Raw genomic sequence first — 21,918 nt, forward strand, 5'->3', positions numbered from 1 at the left:
TTGAGTTATCGTCTAATGTTTTAGTTTTTATTTTATCCTTCAATTTAACGATAAGGACCCAATTGTTGCAATTTTCACAAAATAAGGACGGAGACACCGAAAAAAAAAACCATGATGAAATTAAGATTCTCACTGAAAAAAAAGGTTCTGCCGAATGATTAATCCTTACAATTTTATCTATTAATACATTAATAATAAATTAAATAACTTTAATAATAATATTTCAATATTATTAGAANATAAATATTTTGAATTTCTAACTATTTCACTTTGTCATTCATGCAATTTCACTCGGTCAATTATGTAAATGATATGACTTTGTAATCATGCAAATAATATGACTATGTTATTTTTATGTATATACATATGTACGTACGCATGTACATATGTATGTATGTACGTATGTTGGTACGTACATATGTATGTATATGTATGTGCGTATGTATGTTTGTTTTCTCTTATTCAAAACCTTATTATACAACAATATTCAAATTGATATTGGAAAAATTACACTAATTGTTATTTATTTTATTATTAGATCACAACAATCGATTTCATCAACTGTCGTGAATAGGATAATTGTAATAATAATAATAAAACTATATGGTTTGTGTAATAATTTGTATGTGAGTCTTCCATATATTATGTTGAATGTGAGTCTTCCATTTATTATGTTGTATTTAAGTCTTAATAATAATCCTAAGACAGGTATGTTTTTTTTGTTACTTTTGCATTTTGTTTTTTATATTTTATGTATATATTAGTGATTGAAAATTGTGTTGAGTTTAATTTAATGCTATTGTTTGTTATTTATTTAAAATGTTCTAAGTTAAATACATTTATATTTTGTACTCTTTTATTTGATTGATAAATGAAAAAACCGTAACATCTAAGTACAATCACAATCATAAAAAGCAGAGGAACAAACATATAATTCAAAGAAAACCCAAAAGAAAAGAGCATAAAAAAATTTGGCAATTAGAACCAGAAAATCATTAACCTTCAATAAATCAAATTTATAATGAACAAAAGCAATGTTGAAATTCAATGCAGAAAGCTTATAAATGTTTACATATTAGAGAAACATCTTTATATGGAAGAGTAGTTTCCATTACTTGCTAAAAACGTAATATACAAATTAAATTTATAATATTTTGAAAATATTTAGTAAAGATGAAAATGTAATTTAAAATTTAAACATATTTCATAAAAATAAATTAATTTCGAAGTTAGTTGTAGCAAGTTAACTTTATTTTATTTACGACGGTATCTTTTGAGACTTAATAATTAAAAAGGTAAATGAAATTATTTGATTTAAAATTTAATGAAATGACTGTTTACTAAAATTATTATTTTGTTGGTTAAGCTCATTCGATTGCTTGGTTTTTTAAAATATAAAGAGAAAATCGGAGGATATTTTAAAAATATATAGAAGATTCAGTATATGTGAAAAAAATATTCGTCTGATATCTCTTTATCTTGGGATATACTTCAAATTAGATTCGTTCATGCCAACGAAATTTCGGTTGCTATAATATTTTTCTATTTGCACATAACTTCCAGTTAAGGTATCTGATCTTTATATTTTAAAATGTTTTCTTGTTTCCATTTTATAAAAAGACTTAACATTCTTTTTGGCTTTGGAATTAACATTTTTTTAAATGCATTTGGAAAACATGTTTTTTAGTGAGCAATAGTATGATTTTAACATTATGATGACAATAATGTTCATAGAAGATTTATACTTGATGTGCTCTTCAAGAATAAAATGTATGTAACCAGAAAACTAGATACTTAAATAATAAAAGAAGCATTGTAATTAACCTAGTCTAACACCTCCACTCTTTTATGCTGTTACATTATTCCGTTATTAATTTATTTGCTGTATTTTACACTGAATGTGAATTAGGTGTATCACTGTGCTATAGTTGTATAGTTCCAATTGAAGTTTGTGAGCATTCTGTTTCTCCATGAATGATTTCATTGCAGATTGACTTTATTCCTTTAATTAGCTGAATTTTCAGTTAAGGGTATTAGTACTATTTCCAATTAACTAACCTGTTTATAATTAATTGAGTATTGATTAGGAATTCTAAAATAATTAGAATGTGAAAGTTTATGTAATTAATTTTCACAGCAATGTTGACTGATTGCTATATATAATTATTATTAGGTATTTGGATCTGAATCTAGGAACTTTTTCCTATAGAAATTCAAATTGAGTTTCATGTATGTGGATGCTTGTTCTCACTATAAGTTGGAGAAATTAATAAAAAAATTGGTGAAATGGTTGATGGAGAATATGATGGTAGAGTTGAAGTGCACGTGGGAGGGTGATTAGCCGCCATTATCAACTCATAAAATGTGAAATTATTAGGTTATAATCCTTTTCACTTACCCATTAAACTACTTTAAACCAAATCCAACACCAGACACTATTCCCTGTTGCTAGGTAAATCATGGACAAATTTCATAAATTTTAAGTCTTATCATTTTTCAACCACATCATCACACCACCTTATTGCAAATTACACACCAATCATATGGGTTACTGATTTGACATAAAGTGGGAGATGAAATTCCATTAAAATTGCCTCAATGAGCAATCTTGAGAGCAATCAATCATTATTGGAGAGGAATTCAAGTTCTCCATGTGATAATGTCATTGTTTTCTTCTTAAAATCACTTTTCATTTCAATTTGTTTTGTTTTGTTTTTTTTTTCTTTAATTTTATTTTATAACCCTTGAATTGGATTAGAAAAAAAGAAGCGAAACTATTATTTTAGATGGAAGCATAGTTGTCTCTTTTAAATCTTTTATAAAAAATTTAATAAAAATTTTATAACAGTAAATCGAAAATAAACGCGGCACTCATTACCCTGAAGTTCTTTACAACTCAATTACAAATGACCTAATTTCTTAACGACCCACAATTACAAAAATAATGCCAAGAACTGGGTACATAAAAATATAATCTAAAAAAAACTTACATGCGGCTATTAGAAAGCGATTTCTTTCCCACACATATCCTCCCGTGGCTGTTAGGGAGCTCCCTCTCTAATATTTTGCTTGAGCAGTGCAGTTATTTGTTTATTTTCTTTAATCGTGTCTTCAAACCTTGCATTTCTCTTTAGCATAATCATATTGTAAGAATTTACTCAGGATTTCGGATTGGGTTATTACATTGGTAATAAATCATAAATCATAATATACAATAAATTAGATTCGTGATAAATTTGGGAAAAGAAAAAACTGTAATGAAAGTTAAGTTGCTATAATATTTTTTTTATTCAATTTTTTTATTAGTAAATTTTTGTTGTTGTTTATTTGAGTGAATTTGAAAGTAAAGTTTGTGAGAATTAGTGTAAGATTTGATTTATGTGACATATTAAAAAAATTTACTTTCAAATCCATCTCCACTTACCTCCAAATCCATTCAAATAAATAAGCTTATAAGAGATTTTAAGGATTTGTATAGAAATTGAAATTGTAAAATAATTCTAGAGGACTTCAAAGATACTTCCACCCTCATTGTATATATAAAAAAATTGTAATACAAAATACATGATAAACAAATAACCCTAGACAGAATATAATCATGATAAATAAGATAACTTAAACATAATATAAATCCTAAACACAATATAATAATGATAATTAGGATAAATATTCTAACAATATAATTTCACAATTCCTGAAAAAAGTGTTATAGTTTATTTTTTTTAAGTCAAAAATTGATCCTGCAAAAATTTAGCGTTTGTAATTTTTTTTTTTCATTTCAAAGATCACAATAATTTATCTACAAATCCATTTCTCTTTATATATAATGTATTCCCCAAAAAACTTTATAGCAATATTAAATGCATAATCTAGTATATTAGAACAAGTTTTCTTTCATTACATCTAATCATAAATAATTTAATGGAGGCACTTACATTATATTTGTGCTTTTTTTTAGTTTATTTATGTATTTGATCAAACATAGAAAATATAGAGTAATTGTTGAAAACTACAAATGCTAGGTTGTCGTCTAATAATAACGTTGAATCCACAACTGTGGTTAACTTTATAACTATCAAAATTATATATAATATTAGTTGAAATTGAGAAATGTTTGATAATTAACTTGTGAACCAGTAACTGAAATTATTTATTCAAGAAACGTTGAATCTTTCCGTCATCAACAAAGATCAAATAAAAATAATTTCTTTTTGACCTGCAAGAGAATTGGAAGAGTGATTTGATTGGTAAGATAATGACCATTGTATGTTAATTGACTAGGATGCTTTTTTATTTAAATAATCACTGTTCTTCCATGTACTAAAATCTTTGAAGTACATTTTTTTCAGGTGGTTGGTTTCCAATGAACCAAACATTATTCTTTATACAAAGATGGCACAAACTGAAATGAAAGTTCAATCTGCTAATCTAAGAAACATTGAAAAAACCAGAAGACAAGGAAAATAAAGATTTAGCAATACTTCTTTGTTAAGCCAAGAAGCTACATTGGTAAAATTGGTAGATATTTCAAATGACCAAATCCCAGTAGTGTAGTGTAATGCAGTCATTACCACCAACTAATAGAATATATAACTGGCTACATCAATAACTGATTGTTATTTGCAAACCCATTTTCCATTTCCCTTCAACAAAACCCATTTTCCTTCACCTCATTCTCCCTAGTTTTTTCTTTGTTTATTTCCTTATTCTGAGTAGATTCTTCTTTGGCTTTCTCCTCTTCCAACTCTTTCTGTTCTTCTTCTTCTGCCATTTTCTCTGTTTATTTCCTTACTCTGAGTATATTCTTCTTTGGCTTTCTCCCCCAAAATTTCCTCTGCTTCTTCTTCTTCCTTTTTATTTGCATTCTCCTCCTTGTTCTTCTTAAGAGCATTAATCAAATTCTCCAGGCAAGTCTCCACATCTTCATCCTCAGACTTTGGCATTAGATTCTCAGCAACATCAGCAGGTGACATTTCTGTCTCTTTCAACAATGTTCCAATTCTACCAAACAAAAGGTGAGACTCAACATCCAAGTAGTTCTTGGCCAGCACCTTGAATGCATCAAAACAACAATAGGACATCTCAATGTGCTTATCCATCCTCCCTCTCCTGATGAGAGCAGGGTCAAGTTTCTCCACATAATTTGTGGTGAAAATGATGATCCTCTCACCTCCACAAGCTGACCAAATCCCATCAATAAAATTCAGCAACCCAGATAGAGTTACCTTGCTGCTCTTGCTACTCTCCTCTTCATTCTTCCTCATAGGATCTTTTGGTTCTTCACTCTCAACCTCTTCTTTTTTCTTCTTCCTCTGCCCAGTAAGATCAAGAGAACAATCAATGTCCTCAATCACCGTAATAGACTTACTTGGAGTTTCAATCAACAANTTTNTCAACTCAGTNTTGTCCTTCACTGCTGTCAACTCNAGATCATANACATCATANTTCATGAACTTAGCAATAGCAGCTATCATGGTAGACTTCCCAGTCCCTGGAGGGCCATACAAAAGATACCCTCTTTTCCAAGCCTTACCTATCTTTGAATAATACTCCTTTCCCTTCTTAAATTTAGTAAGGTCTTTCAGGATATCTTCCTTCCTTTTCTGATCCATTGCCAGTGTTTCAAAAGAGGCAGGGTGCTCAAACACTATGTGGCTCCACTTTGATTGCTTGTAACCATACCCACCACTGCTGGGATTGTTGGTGTAAAGCTTCAACTGCCTGTTTGTCAATTCAATTTCCTTGCCCTCTTCCAACACATGCTTGATGTAAGACATGGTGATGATATCACGGTATCTTCTATGGAAAGTGAGCTTATAGAACCTTTTCTCATCAGAGGAATCGTAGTAAGAGAAAGGGTTGTACTTTTGAGGATTGGAGCTTACTTTTTTGGCACTCCACCACACTTTGACACCTTGGAACTCATCAGTGATCTCTTCATTGTCATCCATGCTGAGAACCAGTGGGTTTTGGCTATCCTTCACCACTTCAGCTTTGAGTCTTTTGGCTCTCTGAGATGAGTTTGCACTGAGGTAGATTTGGATGGCATTGTATGCTTCACTTTTCTTCAATCTTTCCCCTGAAAACTCAGGAAAGGTAATTTGGATATAAGGGTTGAAATGGTTTGCCACTTTTTGAGCATAGGCCTGAAGACGGTCACGAAAGGAAGAAGGGAAGAATCGCTCAAAAATGGTGTACATGAACAACACAGTCGCCATTAATGATCCCATTTGACTCCATCGCTCCCTCATCATCTCTCAGATCTTCTGTGCTGCTCTTGCTTTTCTCACTTTTCTCTCTTCATACACGATTTCTGTGAATATATATATACACACGTGTGTTCTTTCTTGCCAAGTTCCTCCATGGAAAAGTCAAAGTTTCATACATACATGTACCCTTCGTTGTCAAATTCCTTGCAGAAAAAGAAAAAAGAAAACTTTTTCATTTGGGATAAGCTCTTTGGTTTTTCTAACTTGATTCCTCGTATAAACAGTACTGTGACTTTTAATATATAGTAATATTTGGTTGTTTTATTATGAACAGAACCTATCCTTTTAAAAAGTAATAAAAATTTTAACTTTAAAAGGTAAAAACCATCTTAGTGTCAAAACAATATTACTTTTTTATAAAATGTTTTTTTTATAATGCTTTTTTAGGACATTTTAATCATTAAATAAATAAATTTTTTATTTATAAAGAAAGAGACAGATTGAAAAATGAAATAATAGATGTAAAATACGTGTTAAATTTTTTTTGTGCTGAGAGCTGCTTTATTTCGAGCATTGCGATGATATTTTTCTCAGCATTTGACACGTGCGACAATAGCAGCCTCTCCTTCCACTCTACACGCAAACACGCTTCCTTAATATAAAAGCTTTATTTATTCTGACCCCACTACTTATCTTAACACGTTCAAACTTATATTATTATTTTTTCTATTTTATTTTAAAATAATTCTCTCACAATTTTTTTCATGTACTAAAATTATATTTTAAAATAAATTATATAAACTAAAATTAATTTATGTAAAAATATATGAGATACTTTCTTCTTGTACTAAACTTTGTGACTATTTTATTATGATGTCTAACATTAATTATATTTTTTGTAAGCATTTTAAACGACAGATAAAGAAAAATGTATATAAAAACTAAATTCTTTACTAATGATTTATAGGTACAAATCGTTAAAATATAGAACAAGTGAGTAATTAAATGTACATATTATTCTTCGAATAGTTAGTCATTAAATGAATTTATGGAACTTTGAACAACTGAAATTGTTATTTCCAGCAATTACTTCAATAATTCATGTGTATCTCGATAATTGAATTATATCACACTTGAATTAGAATTTTGTTTTACTATTCTATGAAAAAAAAAAAAGTAAATAAAAGTAATATTTGTCCCATCAGATGTAAAGGAGGTAAGTGAGTAATAAATCAATTAATTAAACAAATAGGGTAGTAGACATTAGATTGAATTTAGCAATTATTTTACCCTTTATTTCAATATTCTCTTTACCTCGTTTTATTAACCGCATCCTTGTACTAACAGAAAAAACTTAAAATATTTTTTTTTTCAGTGCATCACATTGTTTTTATACGGTGCATCGTCACTCCTTCATTCTTACAATCAATTGCCATTTTTTATAAGAGAAAGAAGAAGAGATTAGAGTTCTGGTTCGGTTATGGGTCAGGCTATCATTGATATATACTTTCCCAATTTGCCTTCTCGATCGCTCAGTCCCATTTTTTCTCCCTTCTCTTCATGAATGTAGTCCGGTCTTATCTTCAAACTTCTTTTTCGAATAATATCAATACCGTCTTATCATATGTCTATCAAAAGTTTTCCGACATTCAAGTAAGTGCAAATTTCACTCAGTAAATTATAGAACAGTAATAAATGTACAGTAAATGTAAATCACCTACCTTATATCTTTGACCTTTATTTATAATTTTTACCATGGACTTATAATTAGTGTAATCTTAATCACGACCATATACAAACCCAATAATCCTAATCACGTCTTATCTTAATCTTGTCCTAATCCGAGATTTACGACCGGCCGTCCTCAGCGAGACCTCCGATCATGTCTCTTTCGAGACATGTCCTATGTCGCTCATTTTTGGAAAAAATAAGTTTCATTCCACAAAGTTCATTTTTGGAAATTGTTTTTACTAAAATTCGCGATCTCAACCTTTAAATAGTTGTCAAAATATAAGTGATAACTTGAATATTCTTAATAAGATGGAATGGAATATGTTGATGCCAAAAAAAGTTATTTATAAAAGATTTTAAGATATTTAAATTAGTAAAAGAATTTTTAAGTCTATATTAATAAACCCGGAGAAGTGATTGTAGCAAGTAGAAATAAGACATATTTATAATATTTTTTGAATTTATGAAATCTGATAAAGAATAAAAGATAATAAAAATTAACCACATTTATTGTAAATTAGTATGATAATAACATTAATATATTATATAATCATATATTCGGTAGATATATGATATAAAAGAATATTTATGATGTAATCAAACTAATCATATATTTTATTTATATACATTAATCGCTCTAAAAAATATCTTTTTAAATATTATTTAATTACTTTAGACTAATAATGTTAAATGAACATTGTTGAATTGTGGTTTTTAGTATATTTATTCGATCGAGTATGTACATAAATCCCACAAGCTTGGGAGTGAATTTGTTTACTGTAAATGCCCCTTTGGCTGAATAATAATTGAATTTATGTTTGCAGGTGGATTGATTTTCGGATTGGGCTATAGGTGGTCATTGTTTACCATAGTCAACATATTGACACTAGTGGATTGAGTTGTTGCAATTGTAAGTGGTTATCTTTGCCTCTGAGTAGTCAACTTATATTGACGCAAGTGTTGTCTTAGGTAAGTTTAGTTTTGTGTTTTGCATAGTAGTGTGCATTTATCTTAGGCAGACTCTCTATTTGTTGTCGTCTCAGGTAGGCTTTGTATGTATTGCCTTCTTAGACTTTTTGACAGTTTGGGTGTCACATTTGTGGGATTGACTTGTGCTACCGTCTAAGTAGAGTCATGCGTTGCATTTATGGACTTGACTATTGCTAGTTTAGGTAGGCTTGAGTTTTGCGTTTGCGGGCTTAATTAGTGCTACCATTCAGGAAGGCTTTGGTGCTGCGTTTGTGGGCTTGAGTTATATTAGTGTCTAGTAGGCTCGAATGCTATATTTGTGGGTTTAACTTGTGCTGACATTTAGATAGGCTTGGGTGTTGCGTTTGAGGGCTTGACTTGTGCTACATTTAAGTAGGCTTGGGTGTTGCATTTGCGAACTTAACTTATGCTACCATCTAGGTAGGCTCAGGTGCCACGTTTTGCAGGGTTAACTAGTTCTATTGACTTAGATAGACTCGTGTGTTACCATCTTAGAAAGGCTTTTTTCACAATGGATAATTGTCCTTATGTGTCCACAAGAGGAGCATATGGAGGGAAACCCCTTGTTGCTTTCTTCACTCTTGTAAGCCTTTTCATCCTTTAACCTTCTTTACTTGGACTATCTTTCTATGGTTATTTGATTGTAGTTTTGGCACTGGTAGCTACAATCAATATTAGCATAAAGAAGTTGAAATGAATAACAAGAGAGATAAGAAAAAATAAAAGATGCCAAGTAAACAAAGTATTTAAGAATAGTGTTTGCCTATCTCTTGAACGCTTGTCTATGTTGTCATGGGTGTTTTATCAAAAGACGTTTATCTTTGCACTTATTTTCTGTCGAAATTTGTTTTGAAGTGATGATTAAATCTATTTTAATAAAAATTTAAATAAAATTTATTAAATATTTTAAATTTAGTTAACCGGATTTCATTTTAGTATAGTTAATTAGATTTCATTTTAATATTCTTTAATATTTTAATATATACTAAAAGGGTTCGTTAACACATTTGTTTAAATTTTGTTTTAAGTTAAAATTTAATAAATAATTTAATTATTATTATATTTTTGTTTTATATATCCATTTCATTTAACATAAAAATAAAATTTATTTAATATTTTAATTATTTTAATATAACTTAATATATGTTAATATTATAATTTATTAAAACAAGGCAAGTAAAACACGTTTAAAAAATTGAAAACAAAAAAGTTTTAAAATGAAAATAAAAAAAATAATTACATCAATATTGGATTTTGAAATATGAAAGAGTATTTATCGAATTTCAAAATTTGGGAAAAATAAATATAAAATTTTGAAATGTGGAAGAAGTATTAATTGAATTTCTTTAACTGAATTTTGAAATCTAGTTAATTTGTTAATTGGATTTGATTCGGTAAGTTCTTTAATTTGATTTTGAATTTAAATGATTCCTTTAACTAAATTTTGAAATTCGTGTTCTTCAATCAAATTTTAAAATCGGATTACTTTCGAAATCTAGCAAGTTTCTAAATTTAATTTCAAAATTTGACGTGTTTCTAAATTAGATTTCAAAATCTAATGAGTTCTTAAACTGGATTTTGAGATCGGTGATTTCCTAAACCAAATTTCAAAAATGTGATTTCCTTGAAAAAATTTTAAGTATTTAACCCAAGTAATTGAAGAGAGAATATATTATTTAATTGAAAGGAACATCAAGCTTTACAGTCTTTGCACAAAGAATTGAATGTAAAACAGAATCAGAAACAAAATGTAAAACGGTGCCAAAGTTCGTGATACCGTGAATCTAAAAAAAACGGACTCCCATAAGACCCAGGCTTATTCTAAAAGTAAAACAAAACAACTAACTACTTTGACTATGGAAATTGTTCTGTGGAACAAATTGTTATGTGGAAGAAGTTCTTCTTTGTCCAACACTGTCATCTTGAGCAATCTCTTCCATTGAGTGTTCCTACATCCTTTGTTCGTGAACAAGAAGACTTCCTTGGAGTTCGTCAAGAGTCAAACTACTTAAATTGTTGGACTCCTCTATTGAATATTCAACATAATTGTATTTAGAAGTAAACAATCTAAGAATCTTACTGACCACCATACTTTGCTTCATGTTTTCACCATTCGATTTTATCTTGTTCACCAGGCTAAGGGTTCGGCCTAGAAAAGTATCCACCTTCTCCCCTTCTTTCATGGTAAGTAACTCAAACTCTCTCGTAAGAGTTTGAAGTTGTGTTCTTTTTACCTTTGTAGAACCTTGGTATTTCTGTCGCATGGATACCTAAATTATTTTTGATGTCTCCTTGTCAAAATTTGTCTCCAGAATTTCTCTATCAATAGCCTGTAACAGGAAATTCTTAACCTTTAAATCCTCGAGCTTAGCATCATCAACGCTCCTCTTCTATGCATCACTCGTTGGTGTTACTAGTGGTATCCCTTCATCTATAAGGCTCCATAATTCTTTACTTTTGAAAAAGTTTTCCATCATCATTAACCAATGATCATAATAGCCATCAAACTTTGATGATATGACTGATTGCACGAATTTTTCTGACATTTTATTTATGAACTCACACACTCTTCACTTAGATTATCAGGTCCCTTGCAGAACTCTAATATCAAATGTAAAAACTTTAAATATTTAACGCAAGTAATTGAAGAGAGAATGCCTTTCTATTTAATTGAAAGGGACATCAAGTTTTATAGCCTTTGCACAAAACAACCGAATGTAAAATAGAATTTGAGACCGAATGTAAAATAGTGTCAAAGTTCACGGTACTGTAAATCTAAAAACGCTTACTCTCGTAAGACTCAAACTTATTCTAAAAGTAAAACAAAACAACTAATTACTTTGACTGTATTCTTAATCAGATTCCAAAATTCAGTAAATTTTCTTAATTAGATTTTAAAATCCAATACATTCAAACATAATAAAAATAAGTAAATTTTGAACGAAATAAATATAAATTTCACCCCTAAAAACACACGACAGTCAAAAGCAGATAAATTAGAAAAGAACATAATGCGTAAAAACTTGGAGAAACATGATTTGATAAATATAAAGGATATAATAAATATGTTTTGATAAACAATAATTAGAATTTACCTAATTTTCTTTTGTATTTTATATATAATTTTACCACAGAACAAAACTATAAATTTAGAAATGAAGGAAGACAAGTTGGAGTTACAATGCGAGACCTTTGGATATAGGGGTTAACAACCCTCTGACATCTATTCCCAATCGAAATTGTTGTTTTTATTTTTGTTACAATTTTCACCCCTTTTTTTCACTTTCAATGTGTGAAAATTTTTCAAAACAGGACACCTTATACATTCTTACATTCTTATATGTCATTGCAATTCTAATAACAATAATGTTTTTAACATAAAAAGATTTGTCTTCTGTCAAAGGTGATTAGGATAATATATTTTGGAACTAAGTTTTCTTTTTTAAGCTAAGAGGACTCTTCCATGCATTCTTCCATGCATGCTGCCAAAGGAAGACTTGGTAAGTCATTTAGTGCATTGTCACCATTAAGCAAATTAATGACGTTCTATGCACGCCCTGCTTATACAATAATTTAAGATGAATCAAAGTAAAAAAAAAAGTAAAAATATCAGTATTTTATTAATAGAGTTAACATATATCAGACATTTGAGTATCTTTTATTTCCATCTATTGCTTCAGAAAACTAAGACTCATATAACAACATAAATACAATATCACAGGTATTGTGTTGCTAGCATGACTAATCATAACCTAAACTAATGGATGCCATTTTCTTCCACCTCTTCTCCAGATTTTCCAGTATCTTCAACTTTTTCATCCTTGGCTAACTCTTTCTTTTCATTCTCTTCCATATCCTCCTTGGCCTTTTTCTCTGCTTTCTCTTCTGCCTTCTTCTTGGCGTCTTCAAGAGATTTGATCAAACTCTTCAAGCAGATTTCAGGATCTTCATCAGCTGACTTAGGCATTAGATTCTCAGCTACATCAGCAGGTGAAATATTGGTCTCTCCCATCAACTTTTCAATAGTGGGAAACAAACTGTGTGATTCAACCTCCAAGTAGTTCTTGGCCAGCACCTTGAATGCTTCATAGCCACAGTATGACATTTCTATGTGCTTGTCCATCCTTCCCCTTCTTATGAGAGCAGGATCAAGCTTCTCCACAAAGTTTGTCGTAAAGATTATGATCCTCTCTCCACCACAAGCTGACCAAATCCCATCAATGAAATTCAACAACCCTGATAGAGTCACCTTACTTTCCTTCTTCTCTTCTTCCTCAGCTTTCTTCACAGGATTATTTTTCTGCTTCTCCTCATCATCCTCATCTTTCTCCTTCTTCTTCTTCTTCCTTTGCCCAGTCAGATCAAGAGAGCAGTCGATGTCTTCAATCACTATAATGGACTTGCTTGATGTTTCAATCAACAACTTCCTTAACTCTGTGTTCTCCTTCACTGCAGTGAGTTCAAGATCATACACATCATAGTTCATGTAATTCGCCATAGCAGCTATCATGCTCGATTTCCCAGTTCCTGGGGGACCATACAGTAAGTACCCTCTCTTCCAAGCCTTCCCCACTTTAGCATAGTACTTTTCTCCTGTCTTGAACCTCTCAAGGTCCTTCACTATGTCTTCCTTCTTCTTCGGATCCATTGCAAGAGTCTCAAACCTCGAAGGGTGCTCAAAATTCACATGACTCCACTTGGTACGTTTCCAGCCATACCTGTCAGAAATAATCCAACTATAAGTCTAAGTTTCATATTGATAAAAACCCAAAAAAGTATGATCCATACCAATCATTGCTGGGGTTGTTAGTGTACAACTTGAGCTTCCTATTGTCAACTGCAATGGCCCTTCCTTTATTCAACACATGTTGGATGTAAGAGGTGGTGATGAGGTGACGGTGGCGCCTGTGAAACGTTAGGGTTAGAAACCTCTTCTCTTCTGAAGAAGGGTAGAATGAGAATGACTGTGTTCTTGGGAGTGTGTAGTTTGCACTCCACCACAGTTTAACACCGTGGAACTCATCTGTGATCTCTTCATTGTCATCCATGGAAAGCACCACAGAGTCTTGCCTACCCTGGTCAACTTCAGCTTTGAGCCTTTGAGCTCTCTCAGAGGAGTTTGCACTGAGGTAGGTTCTTATGGCAGTGTATGCTTCACTTCTCTTCAACCTTTCGCCTGAGAACTCAGGGAAGGAGATTTGGATGTAAGGGTACACTAAGCGTGTGAATTTTTGTGTGTATTTTCTGGCATAGACTCGAAGATGATGCGGGAAGAATTGCTCATACATGGCATACACAAACATTATGGTAGCCATGAGTGAACCCAGTTGAGACCATAATTCACCCATTTCTCTCATTTTTTCTTTTCCAGAGATTCTGTTTTCTGTTTTTCTCTGGTTTAATAGAGAATATGCATGGAATTAGTGTGGTATTAATAGAGTCAGACAGTACCAAAAGGAAAATAATTTTGTGAACTTAAAGAATCGTGTGAATGTTTTTATGGGTAATGTGTTAATTAAAGTAAATAAATTTTTTACAATTATAAGAAAATAATTGACAAAAGTAGTGGATGTGAACATAGAAATATAAATTTGTTGTGATGTGACACATATATGGACTCTTTCAAATTTGTTTTCACCTACTTTAGATAAAAAAAAATTATATTTTTACAACTTGGAAAATAGACAGTTAATATATTAAATGTTACGTATTTTTTTAATAGGTGGGTATAGAAATATTCCTTCACTTTTGTCAACAAAATTCTTATTTTTCTAACATTTAATAAAAAATCATTAAATATAAGTCAAATTTAAAAATTAAAATAATTAATCAATATATTAATTAAGTTAAATAGTATTTTATAAATTAAAAATTATTAATATTTGTTAGCAAAAAGAAGAAAAATACTAAACAAAGAGAAAATAATTTTTGGAATAATCAATTACCATTTATGATGATTGATTATTTGTGACATTGCGAGGTAGACTCTTCAATTTTTTTATTTAATTTTTAGAATACGAGTTTATCAATATTTAACTTAAACCTAGTTTTAAAAGAACTTTTCACTCAGGTTTAAGAGTTGTGTATTAGAGAAGTTCTATCTTGTTTTTGAAAAGGGGACATTGAAAAACCTAGTATGGGTAGAGTGAGAACTTCACAAAGTGTGTCTTGTGATTGAGTATTCCTATTGTTGCTAGAAATTTGTTCATCCTTTGTGAGTCGAAAGAGGTGTTATTCATCCTTTGTGTATCAAAAGAGGTGTTATTCATCCTTTGTATGTTGAAGGAAGTGTTGTTCATCCTTTGTGTGTCGAAGGAGATGCTTTCTAACCTTAACTTTATTCTTTGTAATTATAAGTTTTTGGTTAATTTTAGTGTTTGGTTAATCCCTCTTTAAGAGTGATTAACAACTGAATATAAGGTCTTTTAATCTGAATCAGTATAAAGTACTTGTGCAAATTCTCTCTTTCCCTACACTCTTTATCTTTATTGTTGTTAATTATAAAGAATAGATTTTATTTACAAAATTAACTTATAAAAAGGGGAAATTTTTAAAAGGCATAATTTTTATTAAAGAAACCAATTTACCTCGTCTTAGTTTTTGTCCACACTCAAACATTCACTACGCGATTCTAACAATTGGTATAGGAGTTTGCTTTCTTAATCATTCAAATTATTCGAAAATGGTGGGACAAAACCAAACATTTGTTGAAGGTGTTTCTATTAACAAACCTCCACTTTTTACTAGTAAAATTATCTATTCTGGAAAGTCTGAATACAAATCTTTATAGAGTCTACTGATATAGGTGTGTGGGATGCTATTTTAAATGAACCATATTTGCCTACTGTACATGTAAATAATGTGCAAGAACCAAAGCCATATGGTCAGTGGATTGTTGATGAAATTAGAAAAGTTTAATATTATGTAAAAGAAAGAAACATAATTTCATTTGTCTTATCTCTTGATGAGTTTTATAGGATTTCTGTTTGTAAAAGCGCTCATGAAATGTGTGAAGTTCTGAGAGTGACACATGAAGGAACAAATTATGTAAAGCGTGCACAGAAGAACTCCTTAATACAAGAGTATGAAATGTTCATAATAGAACAAGGAGAAAAAATCTACGATGTGTAAAAATGCTTCACAAATATCGTGAATCATCTCACATGTTTGGGAAATACTTTTAAAACTAATGAAATTAACATGAAAATTTTGAAATCGTAGAACAAATCTTGGCATCTTAAAGTGACTGCAATAACAGAGTCACAAAATCTTAACACCATGTCTATGGTGGCACTCCTTGGTAAGTTAAGAGAACATGAACTGAAACTTAGACAATTGACGACCAAGGAAAGAGAAAGAACTTGGCCTTTAAATCTGAAGTTGAGAGGTGCAAAAGCCCCGAGGAAGATGAAGAGTTAGATGACGAAAATTTGAGTCACATCATCAGAAAATTCAACAAGTTTATGAAGACCAAAAGTAAGGAACAATTTAAAAATGACAAGGAGAAACAAGGACCTTCTTCAAAGTATAGGTGTTACGGTTGCAAAGAAAAGGGGCACGTTAATGCATACTGTCCAAACATTAAAAAGGGCGAAGAAAATAAATTCTTTAAGAAGAAGAAAATGTATATCGCTTATGAGGATAATGATTCAAGCTTCTCAAGCTTAAGCGATTATGATGAGCAAGCAAACATCTGCATAATGGCCAATAGTGAATCATTTGGAAGCCAAGTAAGTGTTTCTAGTTGGAATAATGATTATGAAAACTTGCACGATGCTTTTCAATAATTATTGCATGAATGAGAAAAACTAGATATTTCTCATAGGAAATTGAAAAAGGATTTTAAAGAATTACAACTAAAATTTTAAAAAGCTCATGATGAAGAAGTTTTAAAAAATAAAATTTTGATCTAGAAAAGAAAGATGTCTCAAATGTTAAATGTGAGTCATGTAAGAGTCACATGTTTGATATTGATATTCTAGAGAATTTGCTTAAAAAGACAACTAAAAATAAAAATGTTACAAAACCTAGACTTAAGAAAAAGGTTTTTAAAAATAAAAATGCTCCTAAAGTTAATAACCAAATTAAAAGAACCTGTAGGGTATGGGTTGAAAAAAAACAGTGTATTCAAGGAATCAAAATGTTGTCACTTACTTTTGTTGTGTGAAAAAGAGACACACATCAAATAAATGTAGAATAAAGCATTTTGATTTTCCTAATGAATAATATGTTTGGATTCCTGCTATAAAGTAATCTTTTGGTAACCTTATAGGACCAAAATATGATTTTGGGGACAAAAATTCTTTTGTTTTATTTTGCAAGTTAAAATTCAAAAATAAAAAAGGACATTATTGTATTTTGGTAAATTTTACGAGTCTTGAAAAAATTTAGAAATATTACATACGTTTTAAAGGCTTAAGAATAACTAAAATTTGAGTTTTTTGAAAATTCACATGTAGATAATCGATTATCAAGACTGATAATCGATTATCAAGATCTTAAAATGTTTGTTTTTGTTCTGGAATAATTGATTACTAAGTTAATAATTAATTATCCCTACGCAGCCCCAAAGTACAATTTTTTCTCTCTCGAATAATTGATTATCCTAAGCTGATAATTGATTATCTTAAGTTCTAGAACAAAAAATGTTTTTTTTAATCTTAAGAATCAGGTTTAGATTTAAAGGGAATTACTTTTCCTAGAAAGATTTGTTTGAATTAAAAAGGGGAAATATTACATTTAGGGGGAGTAAACTTTTAATGATTTATGGGAAGCTAAATTATAATCAAATTAACGAATTTAGGGGGGGCATAAAGATTAAATACTCTTTGATTGCCATAAAAAAAGGGGGAGAAATAATTTTGGTTGACATCTTGTGAGAAATATTTGGGTTGACTCTTTGTGAAAACTTGTACCTATGAATATGTTGATATCTTGTTGTTTATCTCTATTATTGATTAATTACTTTTTTTCTCTTAAGTTGTTGATTAAGAAACATATCCCAAGCCTTCAACAAATGTATGATCATCATAAAAAAGGAAGAGATTGTTTGTAAAGCAAGATGTTCAATAAAGAGTTTTGATGATGATGATACACGGAAAAGTGTTAAAGACATACATAATGTCTTGATTCAAGAGATAAGTTGAGGACTGAATAATTTAGTTGTTGAAGATTTGTAATCTATGTATTGTATTTAAATTATTAATTCAAGAGTCAATAGGCAGAACCCAAGTAGCAGAGCACTTAAGGAAAGTTTTATTTTTCTATAAAACCTCTTAGATAATTGATTAGCACTATTGATAATCAATTATCACAACTACTTTTATATTTTCAAAAAATCTTCTAGAATAATTGATTGTCATTGTCAGTAATCGATTATCACACTAAGAAAATATTTTGGAAATACTTTCAAGAATAATCAATTACCACTTATGATAATCGATTATTAGTGACAGTTGCGAAATGAACTCTTTAGTTCTTGACTTAATTTTCAAAATATGAGTTTATAAATATTTAACTTAAACCTAGTTTCAAAAGACCTTTTCACTCAGAGGTTTAAGAGTTGTGTGCTAAAGAAACTCTCTCTGTTGGTGAAAATGAAAATGGGGATATGAAAAACCTAGTATGGATAAAATGATAACTTTCACTTACTGTATCTTGTGATTGAGTGTTGCTGTTGTTGCTAGAAAAATTGTTCATCTTTTTTATGTTAAAGAAGGTTTTATTCATCCTTTGTATGTCGAACAGGGTTCTTTCTAACCTTAACTTTATTCTTTGTGATTGTAAGTTATTTGTTATTTTTAGTGTTTGGTTAATCTCTTAAGAAAGATTAACAACGGGACGTAAGGTCTTTTGATCCAAACCAGTATAAAATTCATGTACGATATTCTCTCTTTTTCTACACTCTTTATCTTTATTGTTGTTATTTATAAAGAATCACTTTTATTTATAAAATCAATTTAATAAAAAAAGAAATTTTTAAAAGACACATTTTTATTAAAGAAATTAATTCACCCTCCTCTTGGTTTTTTTGTCCACACACAAACTTTCAAAAGGTGAGTTCTAGATTTTATTTTATAAAAGTAGGCAAATTTGATAGGAAAATTACAAGAATAGACAACTTTTTTTTATAAAAAAAAATATGAGAATAAGAAGTTATATAGCTTCCACACAATTTTAAATGAAGAAGTTGTACACTCCCACACAATTTTTCTTTTTGTTTCGGTTAACATGCGGTCAACTTAGAAATCGTCAAACACCCCAATAACTTCCAATTACATTTCATGAAAGTTGACCATGGGTAACTTATAATCAAGTTGACCTCATGGAGCCCGAAAAGGGACATGGAAAGCTTGGTGGAGCATGTGAAGAACTTGGTGGAGCATGTGGAAAGCTCGGTGGAACATGTGGTTTGCTCGGTGGAGTTGTTTAGCCTCTGGACGACTTTCTATTGAAATTAAAAGTCATCAGCCCAACCACTCCCGCTCTCCTCACGGAGCTCGAAAAGTAGTGTTGTGAAAACGGGTTGGAACCCATGAGCCAACTCGACCTACCACGAGTTTGGACTAAATTGGGTTGAAAAAAAATTTAAAATTTCGATACGGGTCAATTTTGAATCAACTTATTAAGAATCCAACTCACTAACTCACCTAATGTTTCTAATATGTACTTTTTGTTGGGTTAATCATTTTATAAAATATTGAAAGGGAAGCTTGCGTGAAATTATTTTTGTATAGAATAATTAGGCAACATGGAAATCCACAAATCTAAACTTAGTAACTCAATATTTGTGGAGAAACAAATTTGAATTATTATGAAACTATTAAAAATTTTGTTGAGGAGATTTTGTGATATCTTTGTGTAAATGAAATCTTATATTTGATAGATCATAAATCTAATTTAAGACTCTTCCCTTTTTATTTAGATTTGAATTAGAAAAATTTTGTTATTTTTTCAATTGAAAAAAAAAACTTGTAATTAAATAAGACGGATTGGATTGATTCACTAAGTGACCAACTAGTGGTGAGTCAAGCCACGTTGTAACAACACTATCAAAAAGGGACAAGGAGAGTTTGGTGGAAGTAAAGGGACAAGGAGAGCTTGGTGGAAGTAGTTGGGGGGTAGGAGGTTCTAGGGGCAACACAACTTCTAATTTTCATAAAATAACTTCACCAAACTAACCACATGTTCCACCGAACTTTTCACATGCTTCTTCAAACTCTTCACATGATCCATTGAACTTTTCATATCCTTTTTCGAGCTCCAAAGTTAGTTCAATTATAACATGTGTTTCACCTAGACAATGACTTAGTTACATTATATTAATTCAACTATAAATTGTTTCTAAATTATTTTTATGAAATATAATTTAAAGTTGAAAAGTTTCAAATTAACTACATGTTGACTGATAAAAAAAACAAAAATTATGTAAAAGATGTATTATTTTTTTCATTTAAAACTCTGCAAAAGACTACACAATTTATTTATTCTAGTAATTCTTTTAAAATTTTCCTGAAATTTTTCTATTAAAACTAATTTTTGTAAAAAAAGAACAAAAATTTTGTGCATGTAACATGACATCAGACCAATGAATAAAGGTCCACACGATGTGAGTAAGAGGTTTAGCAACCACGATACGAGAAATAAGAAATAAATACTTTCTTCAATTAATAATATATATTTCTTTAAATCTTCTAATTTTCATAAAAATATCATTTGTTCTTTTGTTCGTTATTTTTGATGCAACTGATTATGTAGTTTCAAATACGTCCTAATTAAAAAATATGTGGAGTACGAGAGGAAATAATAAACAAATAAATAATAGATTTAATAGATTTTTTATTTTGAGGAGTTTGTTTAATATAATTTTTTTATTTTTTTAATTTAGTATTTATTTTATTAAAAAAAATATATAGTTTTTTTTATTAAATATAGTTTTTATTAAATATATTTTCTAAAAATAATTACATATTTGTGAATTTTTTATTTTTAAAATTTTATTTTTTATTTTTACTCACCATATCTCCCCAACTATCTTAGAAAGAATAGAAAAATGGACACAGTAAATAAAAATTAATAAAGATAACTCAAAATCACAGTCAATTAATATTTTTTAAATGATGTGAATATCTATTTAATAAAAAAAATATTTATTATTTTAAATAAAATAGAGACAGAATTAAAAAAAACATCACATTATTAAAATCAGAAATCTATTAAACCTTAATAAAATACATAAAATAAAGTTGAAATTGAGCACATTAAAAATTGAACACAGTTGAAGTTGGCACTACCTTCAATTTCTTGAGAGTTTCTAATTTTTGTCATTTTGTAGAGTTGATTTGACTGAGTGATCGTCTTTGTGTATTCAGTAGTTGCCATTGTTGACCTTTGAAGATTTTTTTTAAGAGGCTTACCTTTTTCACTGCATGCCTATTTAGTTTGTCTGTATTTAATTTTTTCAAATCATAATTCTTTTTAGCCAATAAATAATTAAGGATCAATTCATGGTTTTATCATTATATGAAGTTTCAAAGTATAGAGATCACTATTAATTAAAATTAATCGTATATTTAATTTTCTTCTTTTCAAAATTAGTCATATATTTTATTTTTATTCATCAATTTAATATTTTTATGTTTTATATTTTACTTCGTTTTCATTTTTCTGATGAACAATTATTTTTAATAGAATACCAACTTCAGAGGAAAAAAAAGCTGCAAAATACAATAAATATTTCTTATTCAACATGTTGTACTATCTTTGGTATTGAAAGTGTTGATTTTGCTAAGTTGACTAAAGACTATAAGGTAAACAAAGTCTATTATTATTTTCATGCAATGACCTAGAAAAAAAAAAGTGTTACCAAGAACTAATATATTTTAATGGTGAACTACTGTTTCAATTAGGAAATCGAGAGTTTGAACAGTTTTAGAAATATATGATAATGTAAAAAAATTGTTAACAAATTTATCTTAATATATTTTAT

At 29.6% G+C, this 21,918-nt stretch overlaps 2 protein-coding genes across 2 annotated transcripts; both read right to left on the minus strand.

Annotated features, from left to right (window-relative positions):
* Positions 1–4,464: 4,464 nt before the first annotated feature.
* On the minus strand, positions 4,465–6,308 carry LOC106763112 (AAA-ATPase At3g28580-like). The gene has a single exon (XM_014647300.2). It carries the CDS (start codon positions 6,252–6,254, stop codon positions 4,704–4,706), a length of 1,551 nt encoding a protein of 516 aa, XP_014502786.1. The 5' UTR covers positions 6,255–6,308; the 3' UTR covers positions 4,465–4,703.
* Positions 6,309–12,576: 6,268 nt separating this feature from the next.
* On the minus strand, positions 12,577–14,312 carry LOC106763118 (AAA-ATPase ASD, mitochondrial-like). Its single transcript, XM_014647313.2, has 2 exons — positions 13,719–14,312; positions 12,577–13,648 (listed from the first exon to the last, which is right to left on the minus strand). Exons 1-2 carry the CDS (start codon positions 14,285–14,287, stop codon positions 12,688–12,690), a joined length of 1,530 nt encoding a protein of 509 aa, XP_014502799.1. The 5' UTR covers positions 14,288–14,312; the 3' UTR covers positions 12,577–12,687.
* Positions 14,313–21,918: the final 7,606 nt, after the last annotated feature.

This window comes from Vigna radiata, chromosome 1 (genome assembly GCF_000741045.1).
Source record: "Vigna radiata var. radiata cultivar VC1973A chromosome 1, Vradiata_ver6, whole genome shotgun sequence".
NCBI lineage: Eukaryota > Viridiplantae > Streptophyta > Magnoliopsida > Fabales > Fabaceae > Vigna > Vigna radiata.